The sequence below is a fragment of the Xenopus laevis genome, chromosome 2L (assembly GCF_017654675.1).
Source record: "Xenopus laevis strain J_2021 chromosome 2L, Xenopus_laevis_v10.1, whole genome shotgun sequence".
NCBI classification, from domain to species: Eukaryota; Metazoa; Chordata; class Amphibia; order Anura; family Pipidae; genus Xenopus; species Xenopus laevis.
Window position 1 is genome coordinate 143,194,734 of NC_054373.1, and position 21,958 is coordinate 143,216,691.

The following is a 21,958-nucleotide window of genomic DNA, read 5'->3' on the forward strand; positions in this document are numbered from 1 at the left end:
ACATACATACAATTCAGGGAGGATAACATATGTGAACAATACAGGGGATTACCGTCTGAATTTGAGGTGTGAACAATGCAGGGGCCAGTTAATCTCTATAGTGATACCTTTAAATCTTACACATGGTAAGCAGACACAGCAGGCAGACTTTCATAGTTGCCATAGAAGGGGGGGGCTGCAATTGGACAGCACTCTTACACAATTTATGACGTAAAAAGATAAATCAAACTATGAATGCCAGAGGTCTACTTAAACGTTTTAAGCCTAATATACATAGATTTACCAAAGTATATGACCTAAAGGGACCCAGCGCCGGATTCGCTGGGCGGGCGCCCCTAGGCCGTGCGCTCCGCGCGGTCCTAGTGCCCGCCCGCACTACCACACATTGGCGCAAATGCGCCAGCGTGCGAGTGCCAGAGCACTGGGGAGCACAGGCTCCGCACAGAGCGGCTGGGCGGCATGCCGTCCCCAAAAATGTGCCGCCCTAGGCCCGGGCCTATGTGGCCTCACCACAAATCCGGGCCTGTAGGGACCAAATCAAAATTGTGAATATGAATATTTTCAAATGCTCAATTTTACGATATTTTAATGAATATATAACACAAAGGAGACTTTTTAAAACACATTTTTTGCAAAGTCCCACCACTCTGGAAGAACTTTGCAAAAGGTGCTCTTCCCTTCTAAGGAAGTCATTCTTATGGAGATTCTCATTGTTCACGATAGAAACTCACTGCTGATAATTCCATTGATTTTTTCAGACTAGTGTCAGACACAAAACACATGTATCATCTGTGTCAGTCCCTAAAATACTAGTCCACTGTGGAACTGTCAGTCTCTCCAGAAATAGTAGATATACTAATATAAATATAGAAAGTACTACATAAAGGATACTATTTAATACAACAATGATGCAGATTTCTACAGTGAAATTATTTATTCACATATTTGTATTCATAAATGGTTGAGTCATGACTTATTGCAGTGTTACAGCAGATTCTTTGCATATTTGTTTTGAAATAAATCAGTCTCCCAACCTCATTTACATGTGTAGTATTCTCCCTAGCCTGACTGTAGAGGCAGTAGCACCACCTAGTGGTCATGTAGATGTTGCTTTTGCTGAAGTTAACTTGTAGCTTCCACTCATTGCCAAATAAATGTGTTACTTCTATAAGTATAAACCCCATTTATGACTCTCCACTTATAAAACTATCCAAGAGACACCTGGCATCTGAATCCCACCAAAGACAGAAGTTGCAAAAGCTATAGTATACTATAAAAAATAATAGGTAATTAATTCAATCATCTCTAGCAAACAGCAGCATAATCCAGAAACACAGGATCACTGCAAATATCTGCATCCTGTATACAATAGAACCCCAATGGTACACACCTGGATTTTACCTTGTCACAGAACTGACACTGTTTTTTTCACCCGGTTTTTACGTTTTACTAGAATTTACACCATTTTGATGATGTCCCTTGGAATATGTAAAATTGGGGTTCTACTGTAATTGAAATGACCATATTCAGTTCTAAAGGTGAAGATCAGGTAGATTGCAATCTACCAGTATATCCAATCATCTCAGCACTGTCAGCTTCATTAGATCACCTACTGAGTAGTCCCCATTAGTCAGGTTTTACCTGAAAAAAAATACCCTGCCATAGACAATACTGAGAATTGCCTTTGCTACAACACATGTAGTGTCTTAACAAAGCCAATTATCACTATTTTCTATTTTGAAGCCGTGACAAGTAGCTACTACTACTAGCAGCCCTGTGTGTCTTTACCCTTAAAATAAAAACTTCAGAAGTGGCTGCTGTTTTTTTCTATACAATACTATCTATTTTTTACTTGGGGTTGTTCACCTTTACATTAACTTTTAGTATGATCTAGAGAGAAATTTTGCAATTGCTTTCCATTTTTATCATTTGTGATTTTTGCGTTATTTAGCTTTTTATTCAGCTGCTCTCCAGTTTGCAATTTCTGGTTGCTAGGGTCCAAATCCAAAGCTAAATAAGGCAAAAACCACAATTAAAAAATGAGAACCAATTGAAAATTATTCCATGCTGCAAAAACTGTACCTAGATAGAATTAAAAGGAGAAGCACAAGAGCTGGCAGGTGTGTATGCAGGTGGGTTAAATGGTTGTTCAATTTTTTTTTTGAATCTGTACAGGTACAAACACCCTTTTTAATTTGCTTTCATATCTCAAAAACTGGTTGTGTGTACATATAAATATAAATACATTAGGGAGATTCTGCCAGCCAAGCACACATTTGATATTACTCAGTACATGCACTGCAAAGCTTGCTTTCTTACATGCCAATGCTGATTCCTGCCAGAAACATGTTATATATAGAGAGAGAAAGAGAGATTCCGACAATAGACACGCCCCAGGACTGACAAATGCAGTGAAAAGTAAAGTAGAATTTATTGTCAATGTTTCTCAAGGCTGTGGGACTCATTTATAAACACTGGACAAATTTGCTCCTTGGCAGTAACCCATGGCAACCAATCAGATTATTGCTTTCAGTGTTCAACCTGTATCACTGAAAAAAAAGCTAATCACTGATTGGTTGCTATGGGTTACTGCCCAGGTGTTTATAAATGCACCCCAGTGTGTTTTGAGAAAGGTCCATAACGGGGCTGAAACGTTGACAATAAATTCTTCTTTAGTTTTCACCGCATTAGCGAGTCCTGGAGTGTCTATTGTTGAAATCTCTATGTATGAGACAACACCCAGGCATGTGACGATTATTTTTTGGAGTGCACCATATATTGGACTATATATTATATATATATACACACAGTATATATATATATATAGTCACCAAGGAGATCCATAAGGACAAAGGCACACTTTCTATGATCTACATGGGAAGTGTGCCAGGAGAGAAACTTTGCAGTGTTAAGTCATTGTGTCATTGGCCTTGATCAGGTGGATTAAAACTAGACTAGTCACAGACAGGGTTACCTAGGTGAGACGCATGGTTTGCAGCATATTACTCTAGAACAGTGATCCTGTAACGGTTGGCACCCTAAATCTAGAACCGATGCCAAGCACCCTGGTCTCGTGCTTCTGCCTGTAGCAGCCGCCTTTGGCTTCGGGAGGAGCCCTCAGCTACTCAGATCCCGCCAGGTCTTAAAAGAGAGGTGCAAGGCGAGAGGTTCTAGACAAGCAGAGGGGCACAACTGTAGGCAAGAGTCTTTGGGCAGAAGGTCTCAGTACAAGGCGTAAAGAAGAATTGTAGTCAGAACAGGCCGGGTCGGGGCAGGCAGAGAACAAGCGTAGTCAGACAGGCAAGGGTCAAACCGGGTAATCAATCAGAAGGGATTCAGCGGAAGAGGTAGTTGTATAACAGGCAATGGTCAGGAATCAGGAGTTCAGAATAGATCCCTAAGGATCCAAGATGGCGACCGAAGAGGAGTGGCGGGCGTCCCCGCCGCACCACTGGACCACCAGGGAAAGTTGTTTTTACTACAGATCCCCAACCAGTAGCTCGTGAGCAATATGTTGCTCACCAACCCCTTGGATGTTGCTCTCAGTGGCCTCAAAGCAGGTGCTTGTTTTTGAATTCTGGGCTTGGAGGCAAGTTTAAATTGCATAAAAACTAAGTATACTGCCAAGTAGAGCCTCCTGTAGGCTGCCAGTCCTCATAGGGGCTACCAAATAGCCAATCACAGCCTTTATTTGGCACCGCAAGGGACTTTTTCATGCTTTTGTTGCTCTCATCTCTTTTTACATTTGAATGTGGCTCACAGGTAAAAAAAGTTTGGGCACCCCTGCTCTAGAATTTAGCAACCCTCAAGGCTACTATTTGAGATACCACTCACTCAAAGGGGTATATTTATCAAAAAGTGAAGTTAGAGATCGCCATAGTCCTCTAGAGTGAAATTCCACCACTTTCCATTCATTTCTATGGGATTTTGGAAGGCGTATTTATCAAAGGATGAACTTTCACCTATTGATAAAAACTCTTTTAAAAATCCCATAGAAATGAATTGGAGAATTTCACTCTAGGACTGTGGTGATCTCTAACTTTACTTTTTGATAACTATACCCCTAAGTCTTTAGCCACCATTTTTGATGTGTTATTTTAAAAGGGCTTCAATAAGGTTTTAATGAGACAAAATCAAAATTGACAACTGTGAAACAATGCTCCAGCCTTAAAGGAGAACTCAACCCCCCCACTAATAAAAAACCCTACCCAGTACCCTACATAGTCCCCCCTTCCTGCTCCCCTAATCCTTTACTTGCCTATAGGTGCAGAGTAAGCGCAGTGGAGCTTGTGGGCGCCATCTTCTGGCTCATCTGATTTATTTGGGAAGTGAGCACTGCATTGGTGCATGTGCAGTTGGAGCAGTGTTCCTGTTCATGGTAACTGCGCATGCGTCAAACGTGATGGAAATTGCTGAAGAGACCCAAAGAAATCCTAAGAGCTGGAAGATGATGCCCGTGAGCTCCGCTTACTCTGTAGCTTGGAAATCAAGAATTAAAAGTACAGTAACACCAAAAAATAAAAGCATTTTTAGGCTGGTGGCACACAGTAAGATTCGGGGGAGATTAGACACCCAGCATGAAATTTGCTCTTCTTCGGGCGACTAATGTCCCCAAATGCCTTCCCATCGGCAAGAATTCGAATTGCTGGCGGGATGGCATATGTAGTGATTCGTTTTCTGAAATTGTCTCATGAGGAAACTTCAGAAAACTGAATCGATACATGTCATCCCGCTGGCGATTCACATTCTTGCTGGCGGGAAGATTAGTCGCCCGAAGAGATTTGTAGCTGGGAAACTAATCTCCCCCCATTCTTACTGTGTGCCACCAGCCTAAGGGCTGGGACACACTGGGCGATTTGGGGAGATTTAGTCGCCTGGCGACTAATCGCAGCGACTTTTCTCCCCGAGTGCCTCCCCTCACTCTGCGCCTGGATAAAATGAAAAGTCGCCGGCGCTAATCACACACGGCGATTCGTTTTCCAAAGTCGCCCGAGGTTGCCTCACGAGGAAACTTCGGGCGACTTGAGAAAACGAATCGCCGCGTGTGATTAGCACAGGCGATTTTTCATTTTAGCCAGGCGCAGAGCGAGGGGAGGCATTCGGGGAAGATTGGTCGTGGAAAGTCGAGGCGATTAAATCTCCCCAAATCGCCCAGTGTGTCCCAGCCCTAAAGTAACAAAAATATCATGTACTGTTGCCCTGCACTGGTAAAACTGATGTGTTTGCTTCAGAAACACTACTACAGTTCATATAAACAAGCTGCTGTGTAGCAACAACAGAAATGTAAAAAAATGCCTATATAGCACTGGTTAAATAGTGGATAACAGGATTGTGTTCTACAGAGCTTATCTGCTATCTGCTGTGTAACTTGAGCCTTTTCTCCTTTGAATGGCTGCCCCCAATTGCTATACAGCAGCTTATTTATATAAATAATAAGTGTTTCTGAAGCAAACAGCAGTTTCCTCAGGGCAACACTGCATTATATTTTTATCACTGTACATTTTCATTTTTTGATGCTACTGTTCCCTTAACGTTTAGTCAAACACCTGCCCACATTGCAGTGTTTAATAAATCCATTTTCCAAAGCAAGATATTCTGTTTGTTACCATCTCAAAATACCTTTAGGGATCTCAATGGCACGGATTCCCACCAATACCATTTCATTTCAGGCTGTCATGAGCTTTTATCCCACCCCCAAGCTGGAGGGGGGCCAGGGCCCTTATAGTGATTGCTGATTGACAATGACATGGAATAAAGCATCTGCTAAGATACATCACCCCGCTGCTAACCAGTTTTCAAATAGTGTAGTTGATTTAATAACAGCAGTCTTTTTCCCCACTATAAACTTTATAAAATAAGGCCATATGCTACTAATGTTTCAGGTGTAGTGAAGAGATGTACTGCATGTACTTTTGACTGGCTTGTTTTGACATGCATTTCATAAAGTAATTTGTGTTGAAATTGGCATAATTTAAAAACCATAAGATTGCAAAAAAAATTCCACACCTTTTAAAACATTTTATTCCAGGCTTGACAGCATATTGATGGTATAATGACATGTCATTATGTTAACTAAAATATGGATTGTCAAACTTTTCTGCTTAACATAAAAAGCTTGGGCGTTTAGTTGAAATCTGATGATCAAATACATGCCTCTATAGTGTTTCAAGGTCTGGTTTAATATTCTTCACCCTCCTCCTCACCCTCTCCTTCCACAGAGTCTACACCAACCTCCTCATAATCCTTCTCCAGGGCAGCCATGTCTTCTCGGGCCTCAGAGAACTCACCCTCTTCCATACCCTCACCCACATACCAGTGCACAAAGGCACGCTTGGCATACATGAGATCAAACTTATGGTCCAGACGAGCCCAGGCCTCAGCAATTGCAGTGGTATTGCTCAGCATACACACAGCACGCTGCACCTTGGCCAGGTCTCCTCCTGGAACCACAGTTGGGGGCTGATAGTTGATACCAACTTTGAAACCAGTTGGGCACCAGTCCACAAACTGGATGCTACGTTTTGTTTTGATGGTGGCAATAGCTGCATTTACATCTTTAGGTACCACATCACCACGGTACAACAGGCAACAAGCCATATATTTACCGTGACGAGGGTCACATTTCACCATCTGGTTAGCTGGCTCAAAGCAGGCATTTGTAATCTCAGAAACAGAAAGCTGCTCATGATAAGCTTTCTCTGCAGAGATGACAGGGGCATAAGTGGCAAGAGGGAAGTGAATACGGGGATAGGGCACCAAGTTGGTCTGGAACTCTGTGAGATCTACATTTAGGGCTCCATCAAAACGTAGAGAGGCTGTGATAGAAGAAACTATCTGACTAATGAGCCTGTTCAGGTTAGTGTAGGTTGGGCGTTCAATATCTAGATTTCTGCGGCAGATGTCATAAATGGCCTCATTGTCTACCATGAAAGCACAGTCAGAGTGCTCCAAGGTGGTGTGGGTGGTGAGAATAGAGTTGTAGGGCTCAACCACAGCTGTGGAGACCTGAGGAGCTGGATAGATTGAGAACTCAAGCTTGGACTTCTTCCCATAATCAACAGAGAGACGCTCCATCAGCAGGGAGGTGAATCCAGAACCAGTGCCACCACCAAAGCTGTGGAACACCAGGAAACCCTGGAGACCAGTGCACTGGTCAGCCTGCAAAAAGAAGCAGATTATATCAATTGTTTAGGTAGCACAGCTCAGTTAGCATAATTCCCGTAGCATCAGAGTACACATTTCCCAGTGACTTTCTCAATATAGTGCAGACTGTGTGCATTATTCTAAAAGGTATCCGTTTGGCAGACAAATACCAGATTCTAAGACACTCAAGATAATTAGTACCATCACATTAATGCCCTCAGCTACTGCAGGCAAAGCAGACTCTTCACTATGTTCAGTTCCTTTTCCACTTAAATTAACATGCATGCTTACCAGTTTGCGGATTCTGTCCAGTACCAGATCAATAATTTCTTTGCCAATAGTATAATGACCACGGGCATAGTTATTGGCAGCATCTTCCTTTCCTGTAATTAACTGCTCTGGGTGGAACAGCTGGCGGTATGTTCCTGTGCGTACCTCATCTGTAGAAAAAAAATTACACGTTACAGAAGAGCCTGAACATTCTGTAAATTATATCCTTAAAGACTGTGCTTAGTAACATCAGTTCTAATCAGTACTTATTCAAGCAATGTATGACAATAAACAAAGATATTAGAAGCCACTTTGAGTTTCACGAATTGTATAAAAGCACTCAGCTGCCTTATTATAATCATGACTCCACAGTGACTTCTAAGTTATATTTTATAATTGCTAGTACAATATTCCATATAAACATGTACACATTCAATAAGGAAATGTGCAGCTTTGGTGGTTCTCACCAATGACAGTAGGTTCCAGGTCAACAAATACAGCCCTGGGGACATGCTTTCCTGCACCCGTTTCACTGAAAAAGGTGTTGAAGGAGTCGTCCCCTCCTCCAATGGTCTTGTCACTGGGCATCTGCCCATCAGGTTGGATGCCATGTTCCAGACAATAGAGTTCCCAGCAGGCATTACCGATCTGCACACCAGCCTGACCAACATGGATAGAGATGCACTCACGCTGTAAATAAAAAAAAAGTAATAAGCCATTACATACAAGAGGCCATTTATTTGTGATCTACTGGTAGATTCAGAGCCTACACGGTTTAAATCAAAACACTGGAGTCGCCGATTTGAGATATGGAAGTGCAAACACAATAGTCCTGCTCTTCCAACTGCCAGATTTCACATAACACAAGACAACAATGGCAGCTTACACACCCATTATCCATCAGCTGACACTACTTCCACGTTAGCAGGCAAAAGCCTACAAGCCGTTTCCACACCCACACGATCCTTGCGCTGTCGGCCGTACACCATGAAAGAGAAACATCTGCACAAGGCTTTCAGCTAAATCCTGATTATGTTGCAAAATCCTCCCCCACCCCAGCAATCGATTTCCACACCCAGCAGCTGCCGTCTAGCCTCTCGCATTATGAACTGCACATGCCTTCAGGCAGTCCATACATGAAAAAAAAATATATACATATGAAAAAAATCAGTTAGCTGCTAGGGTCTCAAAGTAGTATGGAAATTCCTTTGTGGCATGAGAATATATGAAACATTTGTTATAACAGCTGTCAAGCCCTAAAGAGGAGATGCTCATATACTAGGATACAGAAGCCACCTGTCTTTCGTGAATTAACCATTTATTATTTCTACTGGGCACATCTATCTACCCCATTCTCCACTGCTCATTTTAAGTTTACTATAAATACGCAATGACATAGGAGTCATCTTTGTGCCCGAGCTGTTGGGTTTGCTACGGTTACCAAACCTGAGGTAAGGATACGAATTAAACATATTATGGGCCTAAAGTTAATTGCACAGATCCTATTTAGGTCAGATGACCTTCATTTTTTTTTTTTTTTACAGTAGTCATAGCCCTCGCTCTTCTTCATCAAAGTCAAATCAGTAACGGCAGAGACAGTGCCACAAATCGCCTTTTTTTCGGGCGACTAATCTCCCCGAACTAGCTTCCCGTCGGCTAGAATATGCAACGCTGGCGGGACGGCACGCTGATCCCTACGTTTTCTGAAGTCGCCCGAAGTTCCCTCGTGAGGCAATTCGGAAAAACGAATTGTTCGAGTGCCGTCCCGCTGGCGATTTAGAATTAAGATTAGTCACAAGAAGAGGTGCTTTGTCGTCGGGCGACTATCTCCCGTGTGTCTATGGCAAGCTAAATTAAATCAAAGTCTGCCATTATCTCTCCAGCAATATGTTCCTCCTTTGTAGCTGCTCCCAGTGGCCTTAATTTCAGACTCGGGAATGGCCATTAAATCTACCTCAAAACCTTAATTTCAGACTCGGGAATGGCCATTAAATCTACCTCAAAACCTTCTATAGGAGAATGCGGCAGTTTGACTGAATGCAGACATTGTTATGGAGAACAATCACGACAAAGTGCAACTAGGGAGAGCCTATCCCTCAGAGAATCTATAGGGGTGTGGGTAAGGCGCGCGCTCTCTCTCCCACAAGCACAAAGCGCGCGCCGCTCTCCAGCGCGGGAAGACCCGTTACATCCGGGCTTCTCAATGACACTACCTCCAGACGACAATGTTGAAGCTAGGGCACGTGATCTCCCTGCCTAGAACAATTCCCTTCCACGTCGTCCCTGAAGTCGCCTCTTACCCAGCTGTTTTAACATCTCTAGTATAAGACGCGAACAAGCTTCTTTTTATCTAGGCCATTATTTAAAAATAAATAAATAAGGTTACTTACCATGGTTAAAAGTCGACGTTAACGGAGAGACAAATGTTAAAAAAAAATGAAATAAAATACGTTACTTTTTCCCACAGTGAAGAGTGGATGTAAGTAACAGAATGGGAAAGAATGGAGCGGACTGTGCGTTTTATCCTATGAGGGCGGTGACGCGCTGTCTATATTATGCTAATGAACTGCGGCTGCACGCTGATTGGCTGATGCGCCTCAGATACTCGTACGAACTGAGGAGGCGGGAGCGACTGGTCCTCTTCTTCTGCTTCTTCTTCTTCTTCTCCTTCTCCTCACCGACATTTATTAGCACAAAATGGCCGACCCATCCCTCACGGTTATTTTCAGCGTCTGTAATTCTTACTAATCCGTATTAAATCGGATTACAATATACGTGCAAGAGTTAGAAAACAACCGTGGTGTAAAGTATTTGAAAACGTATCCATGTAACCCAAAGCGGGAAAATACAGTGGGATGGCATGTATAATCGGTTATCGGCGGCATTCCAGCCGTTGTTAAATAGTTAATCCCAGCAATGGATACAGATCTGTGGGTCAAAATCTCGATGGCCAATATTTGAGTAATATTTGATAGTTGAGAGAAAGTGGGCGGCAGTGTTGCTTTGGGAAGTAGCGCACATAGGGGACAGGGAGGGCGGAGTCGGACATTCTCCTCAGACAGTGTTATCTGCTTGGCACTTGGTATCACTGCTGCTCGATGCTCTACATTCCACTCAGGGGGTGGACCGGAATCCGGCGCCTCAATTGTTTATAGATTAGAAAGGGAACTGAAAAACTTTGGGGTGTGCAGACCCTATAGCTGCTACTGACGAACTGACAGGGGGTTGCAGTGACGTCACCGTAGCTATAGTGTTAATAAAAAACGCGTTTGGCTTCTCTCCCTCACCCCTTGTGCTCACATGGTTCGTCTCTATGGAAATATAATCTGGAATTATGCGGCAAGGGAACTACATCTTGCAGATAGAAAATGCGGCACTTCTAAGAAGGACCTTGGCGCTGACCCAGTCTCACACCCACACACCCCACGTTAAAGCGCCTGCGCGAATGTGCGCCCCTTCTATGTGGATTAGTCCTTCCCACTGGGAAATACTGGGCGCTGCTTCGGTTTCTCAGTGATGTGTGGTGCGTGTATGTCACACGGCTCAGCTTCCAGTTGATTTCATGACTGAACCTTTAGCGTTTGAAACTGGCAGGGGGTGTAGTAGTTCATTAGCACTCGAGGGCTGCACATCATTCGGGTGTAACAATAGAGGCAGTGACGTAACTAGATATCACTGGGCCCCACAGCAAGTTATTTTTCAGGACCCCAAAATGTTTAGCAGTTGACTTTTTGTTTTACCAATATTTATTGAAACTGTATATGAATTAGGGCCTCATGGGGCCCCTATACCTCCTGGGCCCCCTGCAGCCACAGGGTCTGCCTCCTCTGTAGTTACTCCCCTTAATAGAGGAAGCATAGGGGGTAGCAGGGCAGCCATCAGGGCGGAGAGTTGTAGGGCCCCCCATGTTTGTGAGAGCTGCTGACTTCGGGAAGGCATGGACGTTTAAGGGGCCCTGGCCACCAATTTTCTTATAATGTGGGGGGGGGGCCCTGGCCACCAATTTTTTTTTCTCATCTGGGGTCCTAGCCACCAATATTTTTTAATGGGGGGCCCTGACCACAAATGTTTTTTTTATGGGGGGCCCTGACCACCAATATCTTTTTATTTTTTATTAACATGTGGGAACCCTAGCCACCAATATTTTTTTTTACTGTGTGGTGGGGGCGGACCTGTGGGTTGAGGAGGGCGGACCTGTAGGTGGGGCCTGCGGTGGGCACAGCCCAGGGGGCCCAGGAAATTTTGTTGTATGGGGCCATGTGATTTCTGATGGCCTTCCTGGGGGTAGTGATGTTCAGGCTGACCCGAGGCTGAACCCGCGGGTTCGGGTCGACCTCGCACTGCTCCTCGCGGGCGGTTGTGGGTTGAGCTCTTCTTGGCGCAGGTCTATAAAAGGACCCCGAAGTGCGGGCTGGAGCAGGGCGAGTTAAGGTCGGGTGCGGGTCAGGAAAACCCTGACCAGCACATCACTAATAGGGGGCACTAATCATACAATACTTATGGTGGCAGCAGTTGCGGATCTCTTGCATGATACCTCTCTGGATACTCTCATCTACCACTGATAGACTCATGAGACCACCACCATTAATAAAGTTCTCTAAATAAGACCTCCTGCAAAAAAATCTATGTAGGGACCCATAGGGTTATTGTGCCCCTATGGTTTTAATTCCCTACACTTCCTGATCTCCCTAGTTGCTGGGCAGATGCCCATGTAGCTAGATGTAATTTACATAGTTGTATTATTGGACAGGAGGCGCTATGATCACACCCTGTCACACTTTGGTATAGTAAGTGAGAAGGGGTGGATTTTCCTCTTTGGCTGCTGGATGCTGATCCAGCTGGGTGTATCCAGGGGAGTCTGGATACAGCAAGGCCCAGTAGAGCCATGTGCTCTAGAGGGACCAGTACCTCTATAGAGAGAAGTTGGGGAGCAGGGACCCAGTGAATGATGTTAGTGAGTGGCAGGAATATAGTGAATAAAGTACCCCCTCTTGTAAATGATAAGGATATTATAAGTTACTGAGGAGTTTCATGACCATATAAAAACACGAGGCATCTTACATCTACAAGAAACATGTTAGGTCAGCTTGGGGTCTGTTATTTTGATGCAAATGGAAACACACAGCTATGATTTAGGCAGCCTGGGGCCTCCTTTTGTAAAGCAGAAAATGGCTCCTCCTCACCCTGGGTTTTGCCACGTGCCTGCTATTTTACCAGCCTGTAAAAATGATGCTTGATGCCAATGTAGAAGGAAGGGTGTGATCACTGTGGGCATGCCAAAATGTTAGGTAAATCCAAAAAAAACAGTTTCTCTATAATTACAATTTTTTTATATTATAAAAATAATAATTATTTGGCTTTAATGTTGTGTAGACACGCTGAAGATTTCCAACCTGTGTGATGAAAAAAGGTTATGGACAATAGACTTTGGAACCAACCTAAAGCCTTTTCCTTGTTCGACTATTCAGCAGCTCTGCAGAAGAAATATCTGGACGTCAATAGAAACCATCAATAATGACTTTACTTATGACTTTTCTGCACACCTAAAAATGTGTTAATTGTGTTTCCAAGCATTTCAAGGGCAATAGCCTCAGGGAGAAATGTCCAGTCCTATTACAGCATGTTATCAATCAGCAGGAGTGAGACTTCCTATAGGTCTGACAGCATACTCAGCTCATTCTGGTAATGCATTCTGGGCAGATACAGTGCATATTTGAAACGCAGCAATACTGTGTTTTTAAGGGTTCTAGTATTTTTTGGATATTGCTCTCCAGGCTTTAGTTTTCAAACGCTGCCTCTACAGTTAAAGTGTACCGAATAAAAAGAGCAAATCAATACATATGAATTCAATTTCCTTTGCTGTTGCAGAAAGTAGCACATTGTTTTTACTTTTTTCATATGGTTTGTTGGACAAGCTTCTGGACTTCTTGAAAACACACACAGAGCTGTATTTAGTTCCGATGCAGCCCTAGGCATCAGACCTAAACACAGGCCTACGCCTTGCACGCTGACGTCATGCGCTGGCTTGCTGATGTCACGTGTTGTACGTGTTGACGTCACAAGCCGTACGTGCGTTCAGCGGAAATGACGTCACTTCCGCAGTGTTCCCATTATGAACTACATCCATAAAAGCATTGTTAGCATTCTGTTCCATGGGAAATATGACTTAAATACTGATTTATGGGAAAATGTATATTGTTATGTTTAATAAAGAACTATTTCATATGTAGCCATAACATAAATATCTGAATGAAAATCATGAAAGAGGAGGATTTTTTAGACAAGCTGTTTGTTGACAGTGTCTTGAGATCTTCTGATCACCAGCTAAAGGTTTACTGGTAGATCCCGATCTAACTTTTGGGCACCCCTGACATGTAGCAAAGGAAGTAAGACATTGGACACAAAAATGTAGATTATAATGCATAAAGTACCACCTACTTAAATTTATATAGATATTAGTACTCACTTTGGAGTCGGTGTCACTGCAGCATTTCAACACTGTTTCCAATGTACACCTTGCAAAAGCACAAGCTTCACTGCCTCGCTCCCAAATGACAGCTTCATTTTTTGCTCCCCTAATCTTATCTGAACAGTTTGAGATTCATTCACACTGTTCAGATAAGCTGTGTTGACTATGTTGAACTCTTACCCTTGCAGTTGGTTATTTTTGAAAGTTAGTTCTAATATATTGTCTAGGTGTAGGGAGCGCACAGTAATGTATTTGACCTGTCAATCACAATGTCACTAGAATTGCCACCAGGCTGGTAATTAACCAGTAAATTACCAGCTAGGGCAGGTGCCAGTATTACACATTTGCCAGTAAATCCTTAAAGGGGGATCTATTGCAAAAATGAAAATTTTATATAAGCTTCATCTTGCTGAAATAAGAAACTTTCTAGATATAATCAATTAAAAATTCGGTACCATTTACTAAACAATCAAATTAAGCTGGCCATAGATGCAAAGATTTTCCCATCTCCCGACCCGCCACTAACCATTCAGATCAAAGTCTTACCAGTCAGATTAGTTAAAGAACAGATCAGCAATGTTCTGCCCCTGACAGCAATCGTACGATATCTATGTCCAACCAAAGCTAGTGACAGTCTCCCACTGAAAATCGTACGATCGGAAATACACGCAGAGATATTATCGGCAGCCGACAGAAATTTTCTAATCTGTCCGATCAACCAAACGACCGATCTCCGCCGGACGAAAAATGTTGGGACTCTCCACACACGGTCCGAAAATCATACGAATCCTCGATTCGTACGATCAGATCTTTGCGTCTATGGCCAGCTTTACTCCTCTCTCCCCCTCTTAGTCTCTTTTTATTCTGTCTTCATGCAGTAGGTGGAGTGACTTGATTGTTAGTTAGGTCTAATACATCCTTTGGGGTTACACCCTTAACCCAGGTACTCACTCTTTAAAAATAATCGGATCTGATGGGAATCCTGTTACTTTGCATGCAGGCTGTTTGCCAGTCTGTTATTTTGTTTCTGCTGGAGTTGGTTATTTGAGTTATTCTGCATCAAAATCAAAACCAGACCTCAGCATGAAGAGTGACAGGTTGTGGAGAGTGAGATACTGAAGAATAACCTGATTACAGTATTTCTTAAATGGTACAGAATTTTTAATTGATTGTAGTTAGAAAGTGTCTTAGTTCAGTGAAATGAAGCTTATATTAAATTTTCATTTTCAAACTACCCTTTATTTTCCCCTATTTCTTAAAGATTTTTCCCTGTGCCACTCACTTTTCTTAAAGGAGAAGGAAACCCTTTTGGCGCAAACCCCCTCCCCCCCGGCCTACCCCCCCCGGGTAAATACCCCTAAGTTACTACTTACCCCTCGGCGCAGGTCCTCTCTCATGGAGTTTGCAGACGACATCTTCTCCCGTGTGGTCTTCTTCCTGGATTCCCCAGCGTTTGGCGATGCATGCGCAGTAGGAGCATTTGCCGGTTCAGCTCTAATGCGCATGCACCGAAAGTCACAAAGTTTTCCGATTTCTTTTTTCGGCAACTTCGTGACTTTCGGCGCATGCACAGTAGATTCCAACTGGCAAATGCTCCTACTGCTCCTACTACAAGGAATGTCTTGTAGAAGGTAGGGATGCACCGAATCCAGGATTCAGTTCGGGATTCGGCCAGGATTTGGCCTTTTTCAGCAGGATTCGGCTGAATCCTTCTGCCCTGCTGAACCAAATCCTAATGGAGGGAAATTGCTTGACTTTTTGTCACAAAACAAGGAAGTAAAAAATGTTTTCCCTTTCCCGCCCCTAATTTGCATATGCAAATTAGGATTCAGATTCAGTTCGGTATTTGGCTGAACCTTTTGCGAAGGATTCAGGGGGTTCGGCCAAATCCAAAAAATTGCACCAAGCACCACTAAACTGTCACAATAAAGGTTTGAACTCTATATTTACTATATTTTCTGACTGTAGTAAATTATAATGCAAGATACAGCCCCGTCATTCTGACTGTAGTACATAGTAATGCAAAGTACAGCCCCATAGTTCTGGCTGTAGTACATTGTATTGCAAGGTAGAGATATATAGTTCTGACTGTAGTACATTATAATGCAAGCTACAGCCACGTCATTCTGACTGTAGTACATTGTAATGCAAAGTACAGCCCCATAGTTCTGACTGTAGTACATTGTATTGCAAGGTAGAGCTCTATAGTTCTGGCTGTAGTACATTGTATTTCAAGGTAGAACCCTATAGTTCTGACTGTAGTTCATTGTATTGCAAGGTAGAACCCTATAGTTCTGACTGTAGTACATTGTATTGCAAGGTAGAGATCTATAGTTCTGACTGTAGTACATTGTATTTCAAGGTAGAACCCTATAGTTCTGACTGTAGTTCATTGTATTGCAAGGTAGAGCTCTATAGTTCTGACTGTAGTACATTGTATTGTAAGGTAGAGATCCATAGTTCTGACTGTAGTACATTTTATTTCAAGGTAGAACCTTATAGTTTTGACTGTAGTACATTGTACATTTTCCAAGGTGGCCCAAGATTTCTTTCTTTCAAAATACAGGCGTCTAGAATGTGAGAATTTTTGTTGGCCCACTGGTGTCAGAGACACATATGGTAAATTGGCATTTGTTCAAATGTAATATTTAGTCATTTGTTGGTTTCTCCAACACATTTTATATTAGGGAATCCTTTGCATTGGATAAGGTTCAGCCTGTTTGTTTAACATGGAAGTAACCAATTGATGTTAGCAGTCACTTACTGTAGTAACTGTAGAAACGGTGAGAGCAGGTTTAAAAATGTTTTCCATTTCCATTTCTTTTTAAGGAGAATTTGGATTTATTGGAATGCTTGGAGATCAGCCAAACTGAATCTGAACCCTTAAAGTGATATGACTTTAAAGTTATTTATAGATGAAAGCAATACAGTTTTTGTTCACAGATGATGCATGTATTTCATTTAGAAAAGAACAGGAGGCTAAATACTGAGCTAGCAGACAGAAAATTTCAGGAGCTCTGTGGCTTTACTCTGCCTCTTCATAATTACATGGACTGCATTACTGTTGTTACACCTATCTGTCACCCATAGTGGGCAAAACCTGTTAGAACCAAGTTGACACTAGCAGCTCCTATGCAGATACAGTGGCAGCTGGCAGTCTCTCTCCACAGCATGAGGAGGTTGTATGATGGCAGAAATTCTTAACCAAATTTTAGCAGCCACAGCTTGGTTTCAAGCCACACTTACAAACCTGATTAAGTCATCTGTCATGGACTGCTATAGTTTGGGCAAGTTAATGTTGCAGCAAATGTCACTCCATGCTCGGTTGACTTTAAACTTCAACTGTAGAATTAATACCAGAGCCATAGTGTGCCATTAGAATTCATATTAATTATCAAATACTTTAGTACAAGACTTTTGAATAGCCTTACCTTACTAAAAACAAACAAATCAACACAATGGAAAACCACAGATGGAAATTCTGTATGACAGGGAATGTGTTTATTGACAAATCCATAACAGAAATAACTGACTGGATCTTTCTCAAGAGTTTCAAGTGTTTTGGACCAAATCAGATTAATGCAGCACACATATCATAGAAACTAGCTACATAAAAATGAATTGATCAACTTTTTTGGATGGTTTTAAGTTCCCTGTAAAAAGCAGCACCGTTTTAACATTTAGTATTCTTCTCCTTCCTCTTCGCCCTCTCCTTCAACAGAGTCTACACCAACCTCTTCGTAATCCTTCTCCAGGGCAGCCATGTCTTCACGGGCCTCAGAGAACTCGCCCTCTTCCATACCCTCACCCACATACCAGTGCACAAAGGCACGCTTGGCATACATGAGATCAAACTTATGGTCCAGACGAGCCCAGGCCTCAGCAATTGCAGTGGTATTGCTCAGCATACACACAGCACGCTGCACCTTGGCCAGGTCTCCCCCTGGAACCACAGTTGGGGGCTGATAGTTGATACCAACTTTGAAACCAGTTGGGCACCAGTCCACAAACTGGATGCTACGTTTTGTTTTGATGGTGGCAATAGCTGCATTTACATCTTTGGGTACCACATCACCACGGTACAACAGGCAACAAGCCATGTATTTACCATGACGAGGGTCACATTTCACCATCTGGTTAGCTGGCTCAAAGCAGGCATTTGTAATCTCAGCAACAGAAAGCTGCTCGTGATAAGCTTTCTCTGCAGAGATGACAGGGGCATAAGTGGCAAGAGGGAAGTGAATACGGGGATAGGGCACCAAGTTGGTCTGGAACTCTGTGAGATCTACATTCAGGGCTCCATCAAACCTAAGAGAGGCTGTAATAGAAGACACAATCTGACCTATAAGCCTGTTCAGGTTGGTGTAGGTTGGGCGTTCAATATCTAGATTTCTGCGGCAGATGTCATAAATGGCCTCATTGTCTACCATGAAAGCACAGTCAGAGTGTTCCAGGGTGGTGTGGGTGGTGAGAATAGAGTTGTAGGGCTCAACCACAGCTGTGGAGACCTGAGGAGCTGGATAGATTGAGAACTCAAGCTTGGACTTCTTTCCATAATCAACAGAAAGACGCTCCATCAGCAGGGAGGTGAATCCAGAACCAGTGCCACCACCAAAGCTGTGGAACACCAGGAAACCCTGGAGACCTGTGCACTGGTCAGCCTGTGAATAAAGCAAAATAGTACAAAATAATGATACGGGCCTGCATTTAACAGACAGTAAAAACAACACTCCCAAGGCTTTTGGAACTGTGCAGGTATCATTGTATGGCCTCACTGTATGGAACTGCAGATAACTATCAACTAGAATCTATTTGTACTTGTAAAATAAAATACATACTACTTTATTACGATGTAAATTGCTTTCACGTTTATGAATATTATACAAAAAATGTCACAATAATCATACCAATTTGCGAATCCTGTCCAGCACCAGGTCAATGATCTCCTTGCCAATTGTGTAGTGGCCACGGGCATAATTATTGGCAGCATCTTCCTTTCCAGTGATAAGCTGCTCTGGATGGAACAGTTGGCGGTATGTGCCAGTGCGCACCTCATCTAGAAAAAGAGAGTGTATTGTTAAGAGTATATTGCTTATTATCATGCAAGCAAGAAATCTATGGCACCTTTTGCCAAAAAATCAATCATTTTGGGTAAAAGTAAATCAAATTAGGCATTGGTCAATATTACTTTACATTTTTGTGGAAAGAACACAGATTGACTTTGTGACTCAAAATGTATTCATAAAAAAGCCTTAATAATGCAATACCTTTTTATCTAACTTCAACAGCAATGATCCAAATTTTGGGAACAGCCCATAGGCTGAAAACCATTGCATGACTTTGCACAAAATAGGGCTCATTTATCAACACAAATTTGTTCCTTGGTACTATCCCATGCCATCTAATCAGATATTCATTTTTCTACCTGTAGCTGGTTGAACGATGCTAATTACTGATTGGCTGCTATGGGTTACTACCCAGGTGCAAATTTGCCTATTGTTGTCTATTGTACAGTGCCACGCAATATGTTGGCGCTATATAAATACATGTTAATAATAATAATAATTGCTGGTAAATGGGCTTGTTTTTTTTTAGATTGCAAATATCTCTTCACTACAGGTCATATGCTGCTTAGTAAATAAATCAAATCCCAACTGATGGGAAAGGAATAAAATCTGACATATATTAATATAAACCACATGTTCACAAGACTTTTTCATGATCTTCTATATTATACATTCATTGTTGGAATATTATGAATAGTAGTGATAACTGGCAGGTATGATAGGGTTAAATGAGACTCCGGTTTCATACATTCAGTGATCGAGACAAAGACCCATAGCTCTGTGTTGTTTTCTCACCAATGACAGTGGGTTCCAAGTCTACGAAGACAGCCCTGGGGACATGCTTTCCTGCTCCTGTTTCACTGAAAAAGGTGTTGAAGGAGTCGTCCCCTCCTCCAATGGTCTTGTCACTGGGCATCTGCCCATCAGGTTGGATGCCATGTTCCAGACAATAGAGTTCCCAGCAGGCATTACCGATCTGCACACCAGCCTGACCAACGTGGATAGAAATGCACTCACGCTGCAAGAACAGACAATTTTATTTTTAGTGTGAAAGAGACATGACTTCTATTCCATAGCTTAATGCAATTCTGACTATAGCTGAAATGTATATATAATAATTGCTTATAAAACAAGGCATGTTCGATTCCCTAGCAGTGCCACACCCACCACTCGCTGCAGAACAAAGAATCACACTGCCTCTTGGGAATGACAAGGCAGTGATGTACTGTACGCCTTGAAAAAAAGGAATAAACCTTTAAATCTTTCAGCAGCTTTTTCATCAATCAGTCAGACTAGCCTTAAAGTAGATACATAATTCAGTCTCATTCTGTCATATTGCACCAAGGTTAGCAGGCGGTGCTGTGAGTGTTGCCAACCATTTCAATCATTTAGACATTTCTCTCCTCAGTTCCTTCTACTCTTATACATCGTGATCTCATTCTATAATATCATTGGCAGTTTCCCCTGCCCTCATCTGATCTGTCACAGGACGCTGAGAGGTGTAGACCGCAAAATAGAATTTTATCGAATCAGACATCACTGCAACTTTCCAATATACCTTAATTATACATTTCCGATGGTTTACATGTTATTTGTAAATGTAATTGCTAAAAAAGGCAGCATCTGTTTGTTCTAGTCTCTGAACTGGTTTCAAACAATGGTTTGACATGATGTACCAGAAATTCACAGACCAGGCAAGGATGACTACTGCTACATAGCTTCAACAAACAGATCCAGCAGTGCAGAAAGGGACAGGCAAGCGCTGCTTTCAGTAGCAGTTACTTTTAGAAATGCTAAGCCAGCTCTGATATTGAATTAATACAATTCAGCTTTGAAACTAATATGTTAAAATACCTGTGCTACAAAATGCCAGCAACTGATATGATGCACTTTTACTTTAAAAATGGGCACAGGTGTGTCTGCGTGCGACTGTGAATCAACAGCTCGCTGCTGAGTGTCTCTAATATTATGATTTGATTTTGCCAGGAAAATGTGAGTGCAGCTATGCTGGAATGAATGTGCCTCCGTGGTAGGATTGTGACCCTTCCAATAAGCAGTGACAAAGTCTAACCATCTCACCAGCATTTGAACCCCTTATACTGTACAAAAGGAAATTATAATTGTTTTTTTGGGGGGCATTAATGGGACTGAATAAAGCCTTTTACTGGGTTATGCAGTCTATGTTACTTATTGTTGATCCAGGGAACCTCTCATCCCCATCACAAGTTGCTATATACATGGCAATAACTGCACAACTAAAGCAATCTCCAAACAATAAGCACACATAGGGAAAAAGCAAGCCTGTGTCTCACAATGCAGCATCCAAGGAGCACAGAACAAAGCCCATTGTTAGGCATCTGCTTCCAGCTTGACTCCCACTGGCCATCACCTTGTTAACCCTGACCTAACATTGCTGCTGCTGCAATATACAAGCACAAAGAGGCTGTTGCTATTAAACTTCCAATCCCCAAGGCTGTAGTGGGATGCTGGGAGTTGTAGTTTACAGGGTCATTATGCTAAATGACACAGTATATACAGAACAGTCTATATGGGGATAGAACACATATGTCTCTATCAAATGCACAAATGCACAGCATAGAATATCTATCTATCTATCTATCTATATATATATACACACACATATATACATTTTCATTGGGTATATTTTGATGAAGCTATAATCACAGATACCTAGTGGCAATAAGAAGATACAATGTCTCTGTATCGAACAATAGCTCTATTGCAACAGGGGAATCTAATCACACAGTATTATCCATTCTCAACTACCCCTGCGCCTGACCCCCAACCCTAAGCAAGTGCCTGTCCCCCAGCTCTTACCATGTTTGTTGAGTTGGGGCTGCAGAGAGGAGAGAAAGAGGAAGGAGAAGAAGGGTGCTTTCTTACAGCACGACTCTAAGGGTGTCGATGTAAGAGAACCTGCAACACATGCTCCAACACAGCCCTTATATACATCCCGTTGTCATGGAGACCCCGACAGGCATTTCCTTAT

The 21,958-nt window shown here is 42.5% G+C and overlaps 2 protein-coding genes and 1 long non-coding RNA gene across 3 annotated transcripts; all 3 read right to left on the bottom strand.

Moving 5' to 3' along the window:
- Positions 1-6,003: 6,003 nt before the first annotated feature.
- tuba1b.L (1.L) lies at positions 6,004-9,953 on the bottom strand. The gene is made up of 4 exons (XM_018247375.2): positions 9,804-9,953; positions 7,881-8,103; positions 7,435-7,583; positions 6,004-7,158 (listed from the first exon to the last, which is right to left on the bottom strand). Exons 1-4 carry the CDS (start codon positions 9,804-9,806, stop codon positions 6,178-6,180), a joined length of 1,356 nt encoding a protein of 451 aa, XP_018102864.1. The 5' UTR covers positions 9,807-9,953; the 3' UTR covers positions 6,004-6,177.
- Positions 8,259-9,795, bottom strand: LOC108708552. The gene is made up of 2 exons (XR_005965506.1): positions 9,420-9,795; positions 8,259-9,375 (listed from the first exon to the last, which is right to left on the bottom strand). It is a non-coding gene; the product is annotated as an uncharacterized LOC108708552 (long non-coding RNA).
- A 7,408-nt stretch (positions 9,954-17,361) lies between the features above and the next one.
- Positions 17,362-21,944, bottom strand: tuba1a.L (tubulin alpha 1a L homeolog). Its single transcript, XM_018247376.2, has 4 exons — positions 21,787-21,944; positions 19,744-19,966; positions 18,790-18,938; positions 17,362-18,543 (listed from the first exon to the last, which is right to left on the bottom strand). The coding sequence occupies exons 1-4, from the start codon at positions 21,787-21,789 to the stop codon at positions 17,563-17,565; spliced, it is 1,356 nt and encodes a 451-aa protein (XP_018102865.1). The 5' UTR covers positions 21,790-21,944; the 3' UTR covers positions 17,362-17,562.
- Positions 21,945-21,958: the final 14 nt, after the last annotated feature.